The sequence below is a fragment of the Phalacrocorax aristotelis genome, chromosome 2, assembly GCF_949628215.1.
Source record: "Phalacrocorax aristotelis chromosome 2, bGulAri2.1, whole genome shotgun sequence".
Classification (NCBI taxonomy): Eukaryota; Metazoa; Chordata; class Aves; order Suliformes; family Phalacrocoracidae; genus Phalacrocorax; species Phalacrocorax aristotelis.
The window spans coordinates 12,421,463-12,442,302 of record NC_134277.1 but is presented as its reverse complement, the minus strand read 5'-3'; the positions used below and the strand labels follow the sequence as shown (position 1 = coordinate 12,442,302).

The 20,840-nt window shown below is 43.7% G+C and overlaps 1 protein-coding gene across 2 annotated transcripts in view; it reads left to right on the top strand.

Annotated features, from left to right (window-relative positions):
- ADARB2 (adenosine deaminase RNA specific B2 (inactive)) overlaps positions 1-16,197 on the top strand; it is a 323,206-nt gene extending 307,009 nt beyond the window's left edge. For both annotated transcript variants that reach the window (XM_075082413.1, XM_075082412.1), the window contains 3 exons: positions 3,629-3,810; positions 9,801-9,979; positions 12,843-16,197. In XM_075082413.1, the coding sequence (XP_074938514.1) occupies positions 3,629-3,810; positions 9,801-9,979; positions 12,843-13,019 (538 nt within the window). In that variant the 3' untranslated portion in view covers positions 13,020-16,197. The remainder of the gene's footprint in view (positions 1-3,628; positions 3,811-9,800; positions 9,980-12,842) is intronic.
- Positions 16,198-20,840: the final 4,643 nt, after the last annotated feature.

The window sequence follows — 20,840 nt, the reverse complement described above, 5'->3', positions numbered from 1 at the left end:
CACAGCTACTTTGATGGACCTAAATTAGGCTACAGAGATATAGCTCCTTCAAAAATGAACACCCTTATTGATAGTTTCACTGTTTCTCAGACAGATCTTTCCCTATCATCTACCTACAAATAATCCCATAGATGTTCAGATATCAAAGGACAGCATCAGTACATTAGTTCTGTGTGTTGGTCAAGGGAGGAACAATACACAGGATAAAAGACCTTCCCCCAAATATTTGTCAGTTCAATCTATTGTTTATGCAAAATACTGAACTGGCTGCCCTCCAAGGTAGGTCTTTTTATCCACAGAGCAGAAGCAGAACGAGTAAATGAAAATTTCCCCCATCATTCATGTGCTTTGCTGTGCTCTGAAGGACAAGAGCAGCAGCACAAGGGTCTCATTTTGGCCAGCACAACACAGGACCCTTCTTTTCCTAGGACTTAGTGGGACTCATGCACGTGCTTGGGGCTGCTTTCCAGAATGAGACAACTGGACAAACGCTTCACCAAACCTGGGCTAGACTTGAAAGCAAAGTTCCTTCCCTGCTTTTTCATCCCTCTTCTCTGAATGGATGCTGCCAAAACAGTGCTGTGTCAAACGGAGAAGTGGCCAGTGTACAGGTGGCAGTGCCATCACCCTCATCCCATTTCACTGCCACCATAGTGGACACCAGTCTTAGCGTTGCTCAAGGAGACCCCTCAAGAAGTCCCCACTGAATATTGCCTTCTTAGTGTCAGCACCTTCTCTGATTCTTTTGTCCTTCCTATCATAGGATGCTGTCTGGTTCTGGCACAGTGTCTTTTTAAACTGCCTTCTACCCATCAGGCACAGCTTGCTCTTGTGCCCTGTATTCTTTGTTATGTTTCTTCTCCCTTTGTTTTTTTGACTGGTCCCTCCATCCAATTTGTCTTGTAGCTATTTATACCTCGAAGTCAAAACCCACCATGACTGATATACAAGTTTCATTGCCCCTACACCTGCCTGGGTCTTATTCTAGGATGGGAAAATAGGGTTGTCTTGAGGAACAACTATTGTATCCAGAAGCCATGGACTCTAGCTCTGCCTCTGAATAATACAGCAAACTTCAGTAAATCCTACTGCCTTTCTCCCTTGATTCCCCAAGGTGTATAAAAATGGGGTTTTACCTCACAGCAGCATTATGAGGATTAGTTAAAGTTTATTAAATGCTTTTAATACATAAGGGATGACCTGATCATGCTTATGCTATGATTTCCAATGATGTAATTCCATTGACCTCTGAATTCTTTTTTACATTGGGATGAATATGTTCAGAATATCTTTAGAGAAATATCTCTAAACAAAAGGCTGGTTTATTGCAAAGAATTTAAATTAAATAATCATTATTACCTTGTAATTTATGATCTGAACATAATCCCCTATTTTGGTAAATAAAACTCAGATGATCTCTTCTGATGTGCATATTGCTAAAATTCAAATATTGTTGAACATATGTTGTTTTTCTGTTTATCTGCTTTTTTGTCTCATTCCATCAAATACACAACTTTGGGGTTTTTTTAAAGGAAATGTAAAATGTTGAAAACAACACTGATATCTTACAAGTTTCCATCTGGACAAAGATATCACTGCCTAATTTTTTTAGTCACTTTAGAAGCCGGTCAGAGGCATAGTACTGTTAACTGAAATCAATTCTATTTCTTACACTTGCATTATTAATTTTGCATCATGATAAGATATTTACTCAAAGAGGCAGCCAGTTCTTTCCTTTAAAAGTGATGTTATTTGCAGGAATGACCACACTTTTTTTTCCTAAATGAAGTTATGCAAATCTGATCAACTAAAGTAAATGTTTCATAAAACCAATGACTGTTTAAACTGTGGGACTAAATTGTTTGTATATAAATATTACCTTTTATATTCCATTTGAGTTTTATGTAGATGAACACATTACTTTAATGACCTGCATTTACAGAGGGAGACAGGGAGAGTCTGACTCTGAAATCCTCAGCAGCCAGATGGCTGCCTTTTCTTGCATGAGATTAAAAGATGTTTCTCATTCACAGCCCTGCTTCGGAGGCAAATTAATATAGCCAGCTAAATTGCTTGTGTTTTTGGAATAAAATTTAAAGAGAACTTTTTAAAGCAATTGGTGTCACAGGTTCCTAGAGCAGATTGCTCTCCAGGTACAGCATGCTGGCTTTAAACATTCAGTAATTAATGGAAAGTATTCCGTGTTAATTGACTGCTTCAGGAAAGGGAAATATAATGACTCCTTATTAATCATGAAAAGAGGCATACAGCACAGAGGCACTGCAATAATTGCACTAACGGTTGAGAAATGTTAATTAATGAAAAGAACAATGATGTAAGAAATTAGCTACATAATGCTTGCTGCTGATGAAGATTGTGCTTTAAACACATTATTTAGCATGGCAGCCACTGTATGTTGCCTTAAATAGCAGGCACCTCTTACCCTTTCTTCAGTCAGCTACAGAGTTCCAAATCTTGCCGGTGTTTTGGTTTTTAATGAGCCAAAAGACACTCTCCAAAACTACATTTTCTCAAGCGTTTTCAGTTTGAACTCCTGAACTCAAAACTATTCAAACAGATTGGCAGCATTCAATTTATATAAAAATATTAGCCAAGCGTAAGAGAGCATGTTAGTGTTTGTGTGGTGGGGAACAACTTCTTGTCAGATGGGCTGAACTAAATGGATTTACCAAGAAGGTAACTGCATCCTGACTCTTTGCCCCTGTTTAATTTTTCCACTTTTTAACCAATTACCTGCCCCCTGGAGAATTTAGAGTGAGCATCCTGTCATATTTGTGCCTATTGTGATGTAGAAATTCATAGAATATGAAAAGTTCTGGTAACTAATCTAACAACAGTAGTATGGAGCTCACGGTCATTAACAGATTGAAGGCCCCAAGGTTTCCACCATTGCTCTGTTGCATCTTTAAGACAGCAACAGGGTGAGATGTATTCACCACTCTAAACACTTTAGAGCAGGTCAAACTATTGGTAACAAATAAATTGCCTAAAAGAGTAGCTCTTCAGGACCAGGATTTCGTTCTTATGGATGTCTTCATACTTGCTTGATCATTTGTGCAAGGAAATGTCAGCCTGTGTGGCTTTCAAAAATTTTTCACAACAATTTTGTGAGAATTTTGGCCACCCAAGTCACATGTTATCTTGGCTGTATAGCTAGGGGATCGTAGCAACATACAGCAAAGGGTAAATAAAGGTAGAATAACAAAAGCTCTCATTTTAGGTCTACCATTGCAAGTGTAAAATTATAGATGCAGAAAAAAATTGAAATTCTGTTAAAGACATGCTAACTGAACATTCATCAAACACAAAATGCTTTATAAAGAATAGCTCTCAACAGGAGGCCTCTATAATAACACAAGACAGAATTATGTCCCTTAAGTCAGTGGCATCACAGTAATCTAAAACTATCGTGGAGGGGGATTCAGTCCACAGGTATATAATCACCCAATAGTGCAGTGTTTCACGCATCACAGGACAGGGACAGGAATAGTTTCATCCCACATCCCTCCAACCCATGTGCTGGCCTTTTTCTTGATTTTCCCAGGGCAGCTCTCTTGTGGCCATTTTTCCACCCACGTGTTTTATTGCTCCTGAATTTCTTTTCCAGGTGGAATATCCTTGGGCTCCAAGGTGCTCTCCTCAGCTCCTTCATCGAACCCATGTACTTGCACAGCATCGTTGTGGGAAGCCTCTATCACACTGGTCACCTTTCCCGGGTAATGAGCCATAGAATAGAAGACATTGGTCAGCTGCCAGCTTCATACCGGCGCAATCAGCTGCTTCTCAGTGGTAAGCAGACACCTGCCTGCAAGACAAATGATCCCCTCTCCCATCACTAATTGTGCTGGTCACCAACAGGAAAGTTTAGTTGTTTGTAAGTAAACCATTAGCTCATGCCTTCTTTCTTTTCCTGCAGAGTATGAATGTGTAGAATGAAGAAATGGATGCATTTAAATCCAGTTCCTTTTTCACACGCAGTGACCACAAAAAGGATCAGTACTGGATATAAGCTGACTAGGAAAACAAATGCTGTACAAAGAATGCTCAAAGTGAAAAAAGTGTATGACTAAGAAAAAGATTTCTAAAAACCAGGGAGGAAGTTTTCAGTAAATCTTAGGTTTAACTCTCTCCCGTCCCACTCTCCCTCACCCAGTGAATACACGAATGTGTGGAGTTAGGAGAACCAGCCCTAGCATCTCTGCCCCCATGCATGCAGCCCCACTGCTAGTGCCCCTTGCTTAGAGCCCCTACTCCTTCACCACTCGCTAGCCACTGTGTTTGGAGCAGAAAAGGGCTGTTCATTCATGTAGGAGACCCTGCCTGCTCAGCAGACCTCAGGGAGGCATTGCTGCTGTCTGACAAGGCTGCTGCCTGTCAGGTGAGAATCTCCATGGTTTCCAGCTGTCTTTTGAGCTACTTTCACTGTCACCACTTCTCTTTCCCAGCCCCTGTCCCTACCCCAGGTCTCTGGTCCTTTCTTCTCCATTCCCCTGACTCCCACTTCCTTGAACCCCAGCCAGGCAGCAGCTGTCTGGCCTCATCCCAGCAAAACCCCAAAAAGTCTTGAATGCCTTCAGCTCCTTATGAAGCATGTGAGTGCTAAGGGCCACCAGTTCTGCACAGGAGTAGGCCCTTATTTACTTCTTTAGACTCTGATAATTGTTCTTCGGCAGGGTTCCCTGAGACACCAATATGGTGTCACGGTTACAGAGTTCAGAGGTTAGGAGGCTTTAGTGGAGTACACCATTACCTTTCAAAGTCCTCTAGGTTCCTCAGTGAGGAGAGTCATCTTTTATCCCTTATATAGTTCATGTTTTCTTTTTTTTTTCTTTTTTTTAATGTGTCCTTGTGACAAAATTAGTTTGTCTGAGGCAGAAGTGATAGTTTAGCCACTGGGGAAATTCTCAGGTTCTGTGTGGTTTAGTACATCTGGCAAGTGTAATGTACACATACGTGTTATGAGGTGAGTAGGTCAAAAGGCTTATCCTTATTCAAACAGCTTATCTCCATTTTTTAACTCTTCAGTGCAGCTAGCCAAAGATTGTGCAACGCAAGTACGCGGGAAACTGGGCACCTAGGCTCCTGCCCTGGTCAGCATGGGCATGACTCAACCCCCTTTTCCTTCCCATGCCACATCATGGGAAGGAAGAAAGGACTTGCAGCTGGTCAGGAAAAATCTCCCCATCTCCCAAACCTGGCTGTTATTTTGGCAACACACCCCTGTCTGCCAGAAGCCTCTGCATCTCCCACTGGGGAAGATGATCTCATACTGTGCCAGCCCTAACTCATTGTAAGTCCACCCATACATTAAGATCAAAATCACACCCTCTTTCAATGTGTCTGCAGGATGTACAGGGAAACCCTCTTGAACTGTTGAAGGACTGAAAACACAGTAAGTGATTTAATGAAAGATTTAACCACCGAGCAGCTATTGCTTTGCTGGGTTGCCCTTACAGAGGGTTCATAGTTGGCCCAAGTGTGTGTTTATGCCCAAGAGTCATTGCCAGAGATTTCAAGGGAGTTAGAAATGCGTCAGAGGGGCCCTTGCGTTGCTTTAAATATCTGCATGTTTCATGGCTGGCTTCCTCCTTCCAGAAGACCTGTTTGGAAAAGATTTCACTTTGCTTTCAGTTGTGTTTGTGGGTTTTCTTCAGCCCAGGAGAAGGAGTGGGAGGAATTTGTCTCTCTCTCTCTCTCTCCACTGTTATTGCCTCTAAAGCCATTATTTGTAATCTTCCCTCCTCCACAAATCTCAGGAAGGCAATACTGCTTAAAGCTTACATTGTTGAGGCTTGTGCTGCTTTTCTCTTACCTGGAAAACCATGCCAACAGTATATCCAGTGACTAAGGAGATGGGCACCTAAAAAAAGCCATACCAAATGCATTAGAGACTAAACCTTAGCAATCTCAGCCAGGTAACTCCACATCCCACACTCGTCATCTGTGGCCTGGAGATCAGGCTAGCCACAGCTTCAAATTGCAGGAGTTCTTCAATTATAAGGATGCCTATTATTTGTCACTTGATCAAAACGGTACAAACATTCAAATGGAGGGGAGAGTCATGGTGTGTAATAAGGTAACCTGAGATAACTCCTTGGCCCCACAGAAAAAAAATCAGTGAGGTTTTCCACCTACACCAGTCCCAGCCAGATGGAAATCCACTCATTCGCTGAGATTACTCTTGGGTGTCTTTTTCAGAAGAAAGAAAATCCCTGTGTCATTTTTATTTCCTGTTCCCTTAACATTCTAAAGAGTATCCTGAAGAGGCATGAGGTTTTGCTAGGAGAGAGAGGAGAACAAGGACAGATTTCAGTTCATATCCCACAATACTCAAGTTCGTATTATTTGTACAAAGATTTGTCTTTTCCTTCCAGTTTCTACAGTCTTCTATTGTATTCTTTGTTGTGTTGGTTTTAAGGAGGATGTTTTACATAGAGGAGAGAAAATTATCTAGATTATTGGGTGTCACCTTTCAAATAAAATCAGAACAATTATTTTTCAAAAGAAAAACATGAAAAAATTGTTCAAAAACAACCATCAGAGAATATATCTAGGCTCTATATTTGCATCTGTCATGAGTCTCATGGTCTTTTCTTTAAAGCCTCTTCTCTTGCATTTGGAAAAATTATGTATCTTCTACTTACCTAAATATGTGTACTTATATATGATAGCCGAGAAGAGAAAACATGTAAGGCAAACCAGCATGGAGAGATTTCCAGGCACTGGGGCAAGCTCCCGGCTCTCACAGTGGTCCACCGAGAGCAGAGGGAGGTCCCAGGCTGGCAGGGGTATGCAGCCCCCATCTGATGGGCACCCACAACCTGCTTTGTCCTCTGTGCAGCCTTTCCTTCTTTTCCTCTGGTCAGTGTTTTCATAACATTTTTTTTTATTTAGTCGCCTGTGTAGCGCCCTTGCATAGCAGGGTGTTTGCTATTGTGGTTTTTGGCACTCAAGTCCTCTAAGCTTTTGGGTACTATCTTGACAGAGAGTGGCGCATAGTGTCAAACAGCTGATTTTTGATCTGTTTGCATCTTGTTCTGTATAGAGGCATTTGAATAGCGCCAGAGAGCTATCTAATTTTCAAGCTCTCAGTTTATATCCTGTTGCCTGGGTGAACTGGAGTTTTAGATGCAGACTGATCTGTTATCTCAGGTAGGGGGGGCAGTGGAATTGAAAGAGGTGTTAATATGACATGAATGTGTTTACAAATCCTGGTTGAGGTTATGACTTAGCTGTAATTCTCTTCTACACACAGTAGCAAGTTCAGTCCCAGTGACTGAAATTATTTCTGCAATTCCAGCTTTGCCACTGGTACAAAGTGCTTGCGCCATGCAATTTTTCCCCTTCAATAGCAACCTTTCTCTGTCTCTCTGTGTGCTCAGTCTGATCTGGCTCTTGCAGCTCCCTCCCAGAGCAGAGGGGACCACACTGGAAGGAGCAGAGGGAGCCTGTCCCTCACCAACATTTCTTCCCATGATGCTGAGAGGCCCCAGGCAGGGGTCAGGAGCTGCCTGAAGAGGCAGCATCTCTGCCACGGCTGACCATGCACAGCCCTGCACTGCTCTCTGGTCTCATTCAGGGGCTTACCAAGCTCAGCATGTTAAATGTAGCAATGGAGGCTGGGTTCCCACCAGCTCCCATCTCCTCCCATTCTGCCTGAGATCAGCAGATGCTTGTGGTGTGCAAGAAGTGGCACTCTGGAAAGGACAGGCTTTGATCTCTCTTCTTTAATCTCTTCCTCTCTGAACAGCCTGTATCAGTACTTCATCCCCTCTGCAAAAGTTCTTTGAAACCCTTCAGCAGAAAATGCAAAGGACCTTTCTGTGTTGCCATGTCCTGTTGCACCCAGGAGCAATGAAAGCAGGTCCCCATCAAGCTGTGCAAACCATGAGCTGTTGCTGGACTTGCTGCAGGCAAGGGTTCCGGTGGGAGCTGCCGTTTAGAAACAGAGGTCCAGCCCTGGCACTGGCCTATGTTGCAGCAGCCATGCCAGGCAGCCTCTGCCCACCAGCACGGTCCCCACCTGCCTGCTCACCACAGTGGCTTTTGTTGTCCAGGTTTGCAGGCTAATGGCCCACAGAGCAAATTAGTAGAGAGGGACTCGGTAGCTGGATCCAGACATATCATCCAATGTCCACTTTTTCCAAAATATTCAAACTGCTTCAGGTCACACTGTCTTTTCCAGCCTTAGAAGGTCCCAGTATTAATTCGTTGCTCCCAAAAGCACTAATGACCAGGACAAGGCAGAGCTTACTTGGTTGCATTTATCCTGTGCTGGAAAATAAACCAACCACTTTCTTTATTCCTCTTATTTCCTTGCAAAGACTAATCCTTCCCTGGATTCAGGTACAAGAAATGAGAAAGTGATGGGAGGCATGGAAAGGTTGAACTACGCTAAATGGTTAAGAAAAGACAGGAATTTACCTGATTAAAAATAATAGTCTCTCATGTACAAACTGATATCTGATCTTGCAGCCCTGATCTGCGTTTAGACACAAGGGAGATCTTATCCATAGAATCATAGAATGGTTTGGGTTGGAGGGACCTTTAGAGGTCATCTAGCCCAACCCCCCTGCAGTGAGCAGGGACACCTTCAACTAGATCAGGTTGCTCAGAGCCCCGGCCAGCCTGACATTGAACGTTTCCAGGGATGGGGCATCTGCCACCTCTCTGGGCAACCTGGGCCAGTGTTTCACTACCCTCATCATAAAAAATTTCTTCCTTATATCTAGTCTAAGTCTACCCTCTTTTAGTTTAATACTGTTACCCCTTGTCCTATCACAACAGGTCCTGCTAAAAAGTTAGTCCTCATCTTTCTTGGAAGCCCCCTTTAAGTACTTAAAGGCTGCAATAACCTCTCCCTGGAGCCTTCTCTTCTTCAGGCAACCCCAACTCTCTTAGCCTTTCCTCATAGGAGAGGTGTTCCATCCCTCTGATCACTTTTGTGGCCCTCGTCTGGACCCGCTCCAACAGGTCCATGTCTTTCCATGTAGCCAATGGACTCCAGTATGTGATTCAGATGTCAAAAACTGGCCATGTGAATGACACAAAGGTCATACAGTCACACCAGGTGACCAAAAATATCTTCATTGCAGCAGTCTAAAATTAAACAAGATACATTCCAGTTAAAGATATCCATAATGTTGCCATTAGGACACTAACTAGCTCTTGAAGAGATTGTTGCACCCATACAGTGTAGGGATCTTGCAGGCAGACACAAGGTATGGAGCAAGAGTTTTCTGTGTAGCTCTGTGATGTCTCTAATAAACTCTGTGATGATGAAGTGTATGTTTTGTATTTTCGTATCCCCTGTTTGTACCACTTACAAGCCAGAGTTCCCATCACAGCAAAGGCTCCAGCAGTTAATTACAGGTAAATACACTGGACCTTGGAAAGGTCACCTAGAGGAACTCACAGCAAAAGTGCTTTGCTGCTTAGTTCCTTTTAAACACCAGTTATTCCATTAAAGCCTTTCTGAAAGATTTCACTCAGCAACCATAACACTGCTGTCAATACCACATGCTACACTCTAATGGCTTTCCTTAGGCTAACAAAAAGTTTGCCTGCAAGGTGGCAAAAGATCTATAGGAATTGCTAAATTATGTCTCTCTAAGGTACTCAGACTGGTAACATTTAACTGATGGTGACAACAGCATGTGCAGTGCACAATGTCAGCGTGTTCGCCCAAGGACATCTCATGTGCCACAACGATACACCACGTTAGCAGCCTCAGAAGGTTTTGAGAGCTGGATGTTACTGGTGTCCTTCTCTCCTGCCAGGGGTTAGCCACGCTGATGCTCGGCAGCCCGGAAAATCTCCCGGCTTCAGTGTGAACTGGATTGTGGGGAGCACTGACCTGGAGGTTATCAATGCCATGACAGGGAAGAGGACCTGTGGGAGTCCCTCACGGCTCTGCAAGCACATGTTCTTCACTCGGTGGGCAAAGCTTCATGGCAAGGTAGGTCTGATGCACTGACAGGACATTGCTACCAGCCCTAGGTGGGCTAGTCCTTACCCCAGAGTCAATCCTGTTTAAGCAATCTCATGACAAAACTTCAGCCTCCACAGGTGTCCTGTGTCCCTCCTGGTAGGACATGGGAGAGGACCAGGAGCCAAGAGACTGAGGGGTCAGCTATGGGAGCTGAGAGTCCGGAGAAAGCTAAGGGAGAAACCCAGGTGGGTTTGGAGGGGAGATGGGTATTCTGGCTGCCCTTGGCAATGGAGCCATGCTCAGATGAGCAGCCAAAAGCCAGGAGTCCATATAAGCACAACAAGGTAATTTTTAATGCATCTCACCCCAAATACCCCTTTGACTCTAAGGGGAGTATTCAATTCATTGTGTCTTAGAGGCCTGGGGGAAGTATTTCTCATCGCCTTGGAGGCATCTACCTGACTTCATTGTTCCACAGGGTCTTAGTCTCCCAACATGAATGGCTCCCAGTCTCACCCAAGCTAGCTGACTAAAGAAGGTGTTATGGATTGCCCACTCCCCTCCTCTTCCCCACTCTCCCAGATGTGCTGATAAATCCATAAAACAGTACAGCTGCTCCTCACAAGGGGAGTGGCCAGGTGCTGAAGGCTCTCCAATTTCATGACACTCAGCAGCAGAACAATTTAATGGCATTAAAACTACAGGCTGTACTTAGTTAAAATAGCCACCACCCCTTGACAGCCCTCCTTTTTCTAGAGAAGACTGCCATAGACTCCCCTTATTTGAAATTACACCAAAATCAACCTGCCCTCACACTTTACTTCCCACTGACAGAAGACAGAGGCAGAACAGATGGATGGGCAAAAACCTCTAGGTTTTTGGTTCCTAGGGTGGAACCTAGGGCTGTAGAACATAGAGGAAGAAGCTTGATGTGGAATAAAGACATTTTCCTCTCATTATTCCTGGTTCCAGTCACCATTTGTCCTTTTGCCTGACCCTTCAAGGAGGTACTGGGGGAGAGGAGGACACAAATACCAAGGTGGTAAGCCTGACCCCACCACTTCCAGGAGAGGCAGCAGGAAAAATGTGTCTCTTCAGCTCACCTACTTTCACTGCTAGAATATTAATTTGCTATAAGAAGGCTTGTTAAGAATTGTCCTGCAGTCCGTGTAGAGTGGGAGAAGACAAGGACAAGAAAAAATTATTTTATTAAGTGCCAAAACCTTTTTACTATTGGAAAACTAGTGGAAAAGAACAAGGCAGAGTAATGGCAGGGAAGACTGGAGCCACTTCCACCAATGAAGTCATTCAGGCAGGCAAAGGGACAGGCAGGGCGGGGAGGTATGAGGACAAGCCCAAAGGGGTTGTCCTGCTCTGCAGCAGACCACAGGGAAGGAGGCTGGTGGGACTCATCCCAGCCCAGGCAGTAGCATGACCTGGCCTAGCAGGAACCCTGAGCCTGTGGGGAGCAGCAGGACCAGCCTGGTCTTCATGCCCAGGGCTCAGTCACAGTTTGGTGGCACAGGTCCAAGCCTGTTCCTTGCACAGCGGGTGGCATGGGAAGGGGGGCTAGAAGCACTCCTGCTACCCTCAAAAGGGAGGGATCCTCATGGGAAAAAAACCTGGGATATGTTGGGCCCCAGGGAAGGCCATGGCCAGGACTGTGGCTGGGAGAGCTCGACTGCACCTGGCTGGCACCAGGGATGGGGCTGGGGTGAGCAGGAGGGAGTAACTCATGGCCAAGCAGGGCATGTTTCTTTTGACAAAACAAAGCATTTGATAATGTCATCGGTGTCTACCTCTGGGTAACAAAGGAGCAGCTGGAGGAGAGCCATCACCAGCCAGGCCAGGTCGTGGCCCATTGACTCCTGGGCTGGCAGCATCACCCTCCCTTGCTGGCTGGGCCAATACACCCTGTGGTTTGCCGGCGGCCACCTGGACCGGAGCAGCTCGTTTCAGGCTGTGCATTCACCTTTTCCTTTAATCTGTCTTTCAGCATCTCTCCTTTTTAGAGAGAAGGAAAACAGTGCTGTTTGCTCTCCAAGGCCATGTTTTGAGGGTGCTTTTTCCTACAGGGTGCTATTTCCCTGGCTTGTAAATGCTGGGCTTTCACCCGCCTGCTTGCTCTAAGGCATTTTCCAGTCTTTGGTTTCTTTCATATAATGTCAAAGCCTCACTGCTGTTTTGGCACTGCTAAGACTTGGGCAGGTCAGAGGAGGTCGTTTATTTAGTCCTTAAGCAAAGCGAAGTGTGCTTGCCACCACGTGTGTGCTCCAGGTGATGAGGGGCAGGGGACATGTGTTGCTGCCTCCCGAGGCTCCGGTGTCCTGGCAGAGCACTCAGTTTTCCCACAGCAGGCCAAATCTTGACGCCTGATTTCTGCCCTGTCCTAGGCAGGTTTCACAGCATCTCTTATGATAACAGATTGAAGAGGGAAAAGGGGAGAGTGTGGGAGGGGGCCCTCCTTCTTGTGTCTCTTGGCATTACTTGGAAGCACGGAGCTGCTCCGCTTTCCAGGCTAATCTGAGCACATTCTTTAAAGATCCCCAGAAAGGATTTTTCCCTTTTGTTTTCCTAAAAATAATCTTGACTGAGAAGCAGGTTTTTGCCTTTGTAAAACACACCAAGATTTGCTATTGCCTATGCCCACTCCAAGGCAAAGCTGTTTACCCTGTTCCTCTCTGCAACAGCTCCAAACCATGTCACAGGCATTTATTGCTTCCCTGTTTTTTTGTTGTTAAACCGAAAGCAAACACACAAAGCACAGTGATAGTTTGTTTGTTGCTTATGAAATGTAGACAGGAAGATTATACAGCTACTGTTTCTTTTGGCTTATTGCTTGATTTTTATTATTTTATTTTTTTCCTCTTCTCTGATTTTTGTTCTGCAGCTGAGCACACGAATACCAAGCCATGGAGACATGCCATCGGTGTACAGTGAGGCAAAGCTGGTGGCTCAGACGTACCAGTCTGTCAAGCAGCAGCTGTTTAAAGCGTTTCAGAAAACCGGTCTGGGCACCTGGGTGAAGAAACCCCCAGAGCAAGATCAGTTCCTACTAACTGTATAAATCACTTGACACTTTTGCTACATGACCGGATCAAATCAGCTGGAGAGAAGGCTAGGCAGGATGCGTGAGCAGAGAGAATCGAAGCAGTTTGAGATTTAATATCAATCTCTATGGGAATATTTGCATTTAATTCTGTATTGGAAATACATAAATAGAAATGTGTCTAATGCACTGAAATTGACTTTAGAAAACTGCTTTTTCATTATTTTTTCCAAGAATGTACCTGCCCGAATTATAATGCCACCCCCACAAAGATTCTGCTTTTCATTGTTTATTGCTGTTGGCTATTACTGATTTGAGGCATTAGCAGGCCACCTGCCTGATCCAAAATAGAGTTTATTTTTCCTCACACAATTAGTGCAAGAGTCATCACTGAATAATGGAAAATAGTGAGCAAAGATTGAAGTACCCAAGGCACACGGCATGACAGCAGGTCTCAGAGCATCCATAATCATCCATGTCTAACCTCTATGCAAAAAACATCCGGTTAGCTGCCTAAATCTGTGAGAAAGAATTTGGACCTCAAAGATATGCAGTGTTTTTAAACTCCATTTTCCACTGCTGGCTCTGAGCACAAAGCCAGGCGTCAGGTTTCCTTTGATTTTTACACTTACTCCCTCTGACGCCTTCAACAAACCACTTCCCACCAGATCTTCAAATCTGGCCACAATTTTTGCACGTTGCAGATTCTAATTATCCAGGCCCAGTTCATCTCACATGCCCTTTAGACATGAGCCAGAATGCAGATGCTCTTCAAGAGGGTGCTTCAACCCTGTGCTGCCTGTGGAGGTGCACAGGTCTGCAGGGCTGCCTGTGAAGACCGGTGTAATGAAAGAGGCGGCTCTGGAGCTTCAGGTGGCTGCCTAAAATCAGGCAGGCTGGAGCCAGGACCCAGAGCCTCAGATTTCAAAGCTTGTAAGGATCCACAGCTCTAAATTAAGTGGGTGTGATCTCAGGATGCTCTGTACCTCTGAAAAATCACTGGGTTGGGTAGCCATGACTAAGACATCCCAAACTAGAGAGCACATTTGATACTTTGCTCTTTCCTGCCTCAGTTTCTCCATCTGTCAAATGGGGATAATGCTACTTACCTGCTTCACATCTAAGGAACTTGGCAGGAACAAAGTGCTCTGATCATATGCAACGGTGTAAGCCAGATTATATTATTCTTGCCGTGAGTTTTACCTCCCCACATAGTCCAATTGACATAGGTGCAGCAGATGAAACTACAGGCTTGGGTAAGGTCTTACTCAGTGTAAGAGCTTTCAGGGTCTAGCTCTGTGTAAATGCCAAGTATTGTTGTTATTATTATTGCTCATATTCATCTGTGGTTTGAAAAGCAGGTGTTTTTTTCAGTTAGGAGGCAAGTAGAACCCAACAGTTAAATATTTTCTTCATAACTGTGGCTGGGTCTGATATAATCTCATCTTTGAACCATCCCAAACTTCATCAGAATGCAGAAGATACAGTCATGGGAGAACTGAGCTTTGACAGTCCCACTGCAGAACCAACCTTCAAATGCCCTATATATTTCTTTCACTTTTGGGTTTTTAAATGACAGGATTTGCGGGTATATAACTACTGTTTTCTTTTTATTCCTGTGATTCTCTTTAAATCTGTATATAACATGCTGCTACTGATTTGTGATAATTGTCTTGGTATTTTCTCAGAACTGTCAAGCTGAGTTACTTTTCAAACAACACAAGGCTCATATTTTTCCATGTAATTTCCTTTACACGGGAAACTGTTCCTATCAATAAAGATAGATGCTCTTTGTATAGGATTTATCATGTTTGGAGAGCCATATACAGTAAATACATTGTTTATTGATGCCCACAATAGAATAGCTACAGTATTTTGATGAGATTTTATTTTTAGATTATAAACTACAAGATGTACCTATAGTGTCTTGTATAAAAACAATTGTGATAAACTAGAATTTTTAAATTAGATAAAATAAAGCTCTCCCCTTCCAGAAACCTTTTCAGCAAAATAATACATTCCATATTAACTACCAAAAATATTTAAAAAAAATCCTTAGAGTAGAAATAGTTTAAAAAAAAAAGAAACAAAAACCTGAGATGTTTCAATAATGGAAGCATTTTGCAGTAACCACTTTGTCAATACTTTGACCACATTGTCAGCTCTTCTGATCAACATTCAGAATATTTTTGGTACCTTCTGGAGCTTCCCAGTACCTCCACATGGTCCCATCCTCTAACACAGCCGGCACTGGTGCAGACCTCTGGTGTGACTCGGGCAGCAGAGGTGCCCAGAGGGGCAGTGGGGCTGCCGGGGGGTTAGGCCCATGACTGGAGGTACAGGAGAAGCTGTGGGTGGCACCGGCAGTGGTGGTCCCAGGGGCTCTGGCTGCTCCCACCGAGGGAGAAAAGACACAGGGCAAAACTAGAGGAGGACAAGGTTTCTCATGAAGAGATCCACAGGACGGGGGAAGCAGTGTCTTCTACCTTTCCTCTCCAAGTTAGTCTTTAGCACACAAGAGACCTCAAGGCTCCTTACATCTCCCTTACCCCATCCACACTCCTCCAGCCCTGGCATGACGTCAGCTCAACTAATGCATATAGCTCCACAGGCCAGTGTTGCAGCTACTGTGACAAAAACTGTGCCTGGCTATTTTTAAGGACAAAAAGAAAAGTGTGGCGGGATTGAATTATCCTTTGTTGCAAGGAATACATAAATGCAATTCTGGGTTCAGCTGCCAGAACGAGATTAGTAGCGGGGACCAAACCGAGTCCCCACTGCGAGTGGGCATCAGCTGATCTCATTGAAGGCAATGGAGTTGCACCTGCTTGCACTAGGGTTGAATACGACCGTAAATGTCTACTTCTTCTCATTACGTGCAGCGATAGAGTGTGATGGGACCACACCCCAGAAGCACACAAGCTACACGCAGCATTTCCTGAAGCAAAGGAAAACTTGCTCAGTAGTAATTCTTTAGTGAAGATTCTGTACATAACACGCATGAGTGAATGGCAATACTGTACTAATGGATGTACATTTGTAATATTTGTAAAAAAAAAAATAAAAAATACAACAAAAGAAAATAAATCTGAATTTACATATGTGAATTTGCTGCTAAGTTCTGTAAATTGCACTTCAGTGATACCTGATAAGTGAATGTTTCTGTTAAGTGAATAAAATGCCAAGTAAAATTGTTCTTTCACTGTTTGTTGTCCATTTTTCATTGTGGCTTAGCAATCAATTTGAATGTGCTCCAAAATGCTAGTGTGTATTTTTACACACACCTACTGTAGATCTACAGCCAACATGTTGTTATTCAGTTTGGATTTGACGTATCATAGGAATCACACACTTGTAAGGAGGGATGGGTGTGCCCACTCACGTAGAAGAAGCCATATGGGGACACAGTCTTATCCTGGACAAAGAGTGAACTGGATCCATCCCTAATTCGATCCTTCCAGGTTACTCTCAAAGATCTATCTTAATGAAAATTAAACACATCTTTGCAAACACACATTGTGTGGGACTTGCTGTATAATGCTGCTTAAGAAAACTAAAGCGATGGACAAAAGGTCCGTACATGTCTGCAGATTTCTTCTTCATTGGTGGAGTGCCTTTGGTTTATTCTTGCTTTAAACCATCAGTATTCAGCTACAGCAGACTGAAGTCACACTGAGCCCAAATGACACCATCCACACAAAGGCTTAACATGCATTATCGTATGAGCATCACCTGGTGCCTTGAGATTATTTCCTTTGGCCAGCCCTCATAGAGCTCACTGGTGTTACCAAAGCCTCCAAAGCCTTTCAGAAGTGCTCACTGTCAAAGTATAAATACTCTAACAGTGAAAATTGTCTAGAAAGAGATTTCCCTGTCCACCTCCTAATGAAGATTTGGTTCCAAGATGAAATTGAGCCCAACAGCTCACAGGAAGCCCCACCAGCTCACTGGCCACACAGCTCTTTGCTTGCTCATGTTGAAGAACACAGTGCTGGACCAACACGGACCATCCCATCGGTTTCATTCCCCAGCATAGCAGGGCAGGGGTGAGGCATAGCTTTATCTTTAAGCTAAGACTTTGCTGCAGTTGTATTTCCTTAGCTTGGAGCTACGTCATTAGGTATTTGGGCAAGATACAGAGGAGGGCAGAGAAGAAACCATTTGCAGGGTGAAGTTGTCTGTGTAGAAAAAAGCCACCTGATTCCACCACCCATGGTGGATTTTTGCCCCGAGTAATTAAAACAACAGATTCCCAGTATCTGTAAATCTCAAAGAATATTCGCACACATAAATTTTACTGCCTTAACTGGATATAGATACGGCAAACCCCATAGTCTCACCCTCACCACAGCCTTAGGCAGCAGTTACTTTCCTACCAGTAAAAACAGTCACGGCAGTGTAACACTGTCCTAAACAGAAAGGAAAGAAGTTACAGCAGTAGAAAGGCAGTTTGTGCCACTATCCACCCTCCTGGTGATGAGCTTATCATTATTTTGGTGCTAAAAATATGTAAACACTCAAATTCTTCACTTGGCAAAAGCCAGGCATAACATCAGCTTTCCTTGCAGAGGGGTTCTGAAGGGGACGTGCTGAGACCAGCCCTAGTGCAGAAGCAGGGAACAAGCACAGCTTTGGCCATGAAGGACAAACGGTGGAGGTGAGGAGGTCCCTACGGCAGCCTGGCAGCCCCTCAGCCCGCTCCTGGGCAGTTTGGCCACGGCTGAGTTCACAGCAGGCGGTTTCCAGCCTGTTTTCTCCTCTAAAAGTAGCTGCTACTGCCCAACCATGGCAGACACAGTGACATGATTTGGCTGCCCAAAAACAACTACAAAGCAGTCATTAGGGTAAATTGTGTGGATGGATTCTGTGTTTAAACTCATTAAGTTTAAAGGCTAAATACCAGAACTGCCTTTAAAACTTTACAGGCGTACACCCCAGCATCGTCAGGCACAGTTATTTCTTTTCCAACTGTATATTGGAAAAACAACAACATAAAACATGAACAAGCTGATATACCAACTAATAGAGGGCTTCAGAGAAGTGCCAGTTTCTCAAATAAAATAAATAAGTCCTTCTGCTGCAGTTAAACCTTGATAGACGTGCTTGTGTGTTGAAGAATGAAATAGCAATTTAAGAGCTTTTTAAGCCTTTTGATTCATTACCATTATTCTTACTTTCCAGCCCTGACACCTGATTACTTTGGCTGGTTTCAGCTTGATCATGTGGATACACCGGTTTAGCTGGAAATCTGGTTGAAGTCAGAGAAAATCTGAGGCTTTTTAAAGGGTGGTGACATTCTGTTTGGATGAAAAACAAACCACATCCCCAAACCCAAACCAACACAAAGACATGCAAGTACTTGTACAGGTATAGACACATGTGGTTTCTTAGTACGCCAAGGCCTCCTGAATAAATAATGTGGCCTTGGAGAAAGGGGATTAATAATCATTGCTTTTTCAGCAATGAAATAGTTCTGCTCAAATGCTTCATTCAGTCTGGCTTTCCTGGTAATTAAATCCTCTATTAGAAAAGTTTATGTTCTATTTTATCAACTTCCTTTGCAATACAGAATTACTTCCACTAGACCGTTAAAGTCTTGTTCTGCCATGGAGAGGAAAAGGTCCCATTCATTCTCCTCTGGCCCTGAACAGATGCCTTCAGAGCCTATACTGCCACGAAACAATCCAAGCCAAGAGGAGAGAGTTCCTTCCCTTACACCCAACATTACCGAAACAACTTCCCCCAAAGAAAAATAAAGATATGAAGAATGGTACATACTGTTATGCCTGACCAGGTCCTCTGATTGACTAACTGGTGCCTACCTCTCCTTCTCCTGGGACCTCAAAGTCATGCTCAGGCACTAGCACAGGTTGTACTTCACATATCCACCAAGTGCAGTATCCTTCTCTCCCAGCATCACCAGCCTAACCACACCCAGCCCTGCCTTCCACAGTATACTCTTTGCTACAGATTGCTTTTATTATTTAACTTGATTTTAACACGTAAATTAAGGTGTTTACTCACTTAAGAGTGTTAACTCTTAAATCTATAATGAGATATATTTTTACTGTGGTAAAGTAATTTTTTTTTTCTAGCGCAAATTCCTTGTTCACATACTGGTCTCGGTGGTAAAAGGAAGCATTTGCAGAAGTCAAAATAGGTGCCAGCATCCCCTTGACACAAGAGGCTCCTAAAATCCTGACCATCACACAGAACAGTGGAACTTGGGCTTCTAAACGTCAGGTTTCAGTGGGAGATGAGGTGATATTCAAAAGGGACTTGTTAACCTACCTGTCATTGTCAACACCTCAGCATTGTTTGATACCAAACCCCTGCCCAGCCTCTGGCATTAAATATCCTCTAGAGTCCACACATCTTCTGGCCATGCCTTGTCTTGGCTGCCTGGTGTGGAGCCTGGTGCTAATCCCCACCATGCTTTGACCTTTCCAGATTCCTGAGATACACTTACACATACTACTTGTGGCATCATCAAAGCCTCTACAAGACCACATCCCAGCAAAACAGGAGGGCCCTTTCTCACTGAGTAACTCAACAGATAAACCCCTCATCCTGTTGTCTAAACGGACAAGCAAGTGTTGTAATCATCACAAAGTCAGGCACTTGGGAAGAAAGTCACTGAGAGGCTGTCTTACATTTATATCATTTCACACCATATGGAAGAAGCCAAGTTATTTTTTATTATAATTTAACCTTTTGACATGAGACAGAACAAAAAAGACATGATAACATAGTTGGTTTGGGGATACTTACCCAGGAAAGAGCAGACCTGAGTTTTTGCTTGGGTTTACCCTCTCAAGTGAGGAAGAGACAAGCAAGTGAAGACGCCCAAACCAAGCTCAGAACAGGGGAGCTCCTGCCCTCCAGTCAATTAGTTCACAACACATGAAAAACCTTTGTTCAAGGCCCATCTTCACCTGAACTACTTTATCCACCCAGAGGTTGGGTGTCCCATTTGAATGCATTTTCTAAGCTTCCTGGATAGAGAAAAGTGGCTCCATATGATGATTCACCCCACTCAGCACAATGTCTAAGATGTGGAGACCCTGTCAAGGGTCTGGCCTCTATCCACTGATGGGAAAGCAAATCTGGACCTTCTGTTTTTCCACCTTAAAAAACAGTGACTATTCCTTGTTGCAGGGAGCTGGCTTTTGAGTATTAATACTATTAGGTCATAAGAAAAGAATACAGCACAAATATTTGTGAAACAGATCAATCTGCTTTTAAAGTCAAGTGTGAACATCTTCAGATTCTGGAATGAAGGTGTTCCAGCCATAAGTTTTGGTGTCTGACTAAATTAATGTATATTGTAGATACTTAGAAGTTTGGTGAGGGAGTTTATTCTTAACATAACTTTGCTGCCACTGAAATCATTGAAAGGGTCACTACTGGCAGCAAGAGACAGGGTTAGGTCAATACCAAATTCATGTTTCAACTTCAGAGCTAAAAGCACTGATTCCATATGAACCTTTTTTTCTCTGTGTGTGTGTGCCAAAACTTGGTTCCTAGCCCTGACACAACCGTACTCACTGGAAAAACAAAACCATCCACCATTGCCATCTGAGCCTTTGCATTACAAAGTCCTTGTGGTGGCTCCGCACTTTCCAGATCTATTTTTTTCATATCTGATCCAGTAACTCTTTGACCCTTTAACAAGTGGAAATACATTTGAAGAACCTTTCTCATTATATCAAACATTTTCCATACAAGGTCAGCTCTGTTTTGTGTGTGTGGCTTTCCAAAATATCTTTTTATCTTCTTTTTCTGTTGCTTAAAGGGTGAGGCAGAGATCAGAAGGAGCTAATCTGTCCATCTATTTGT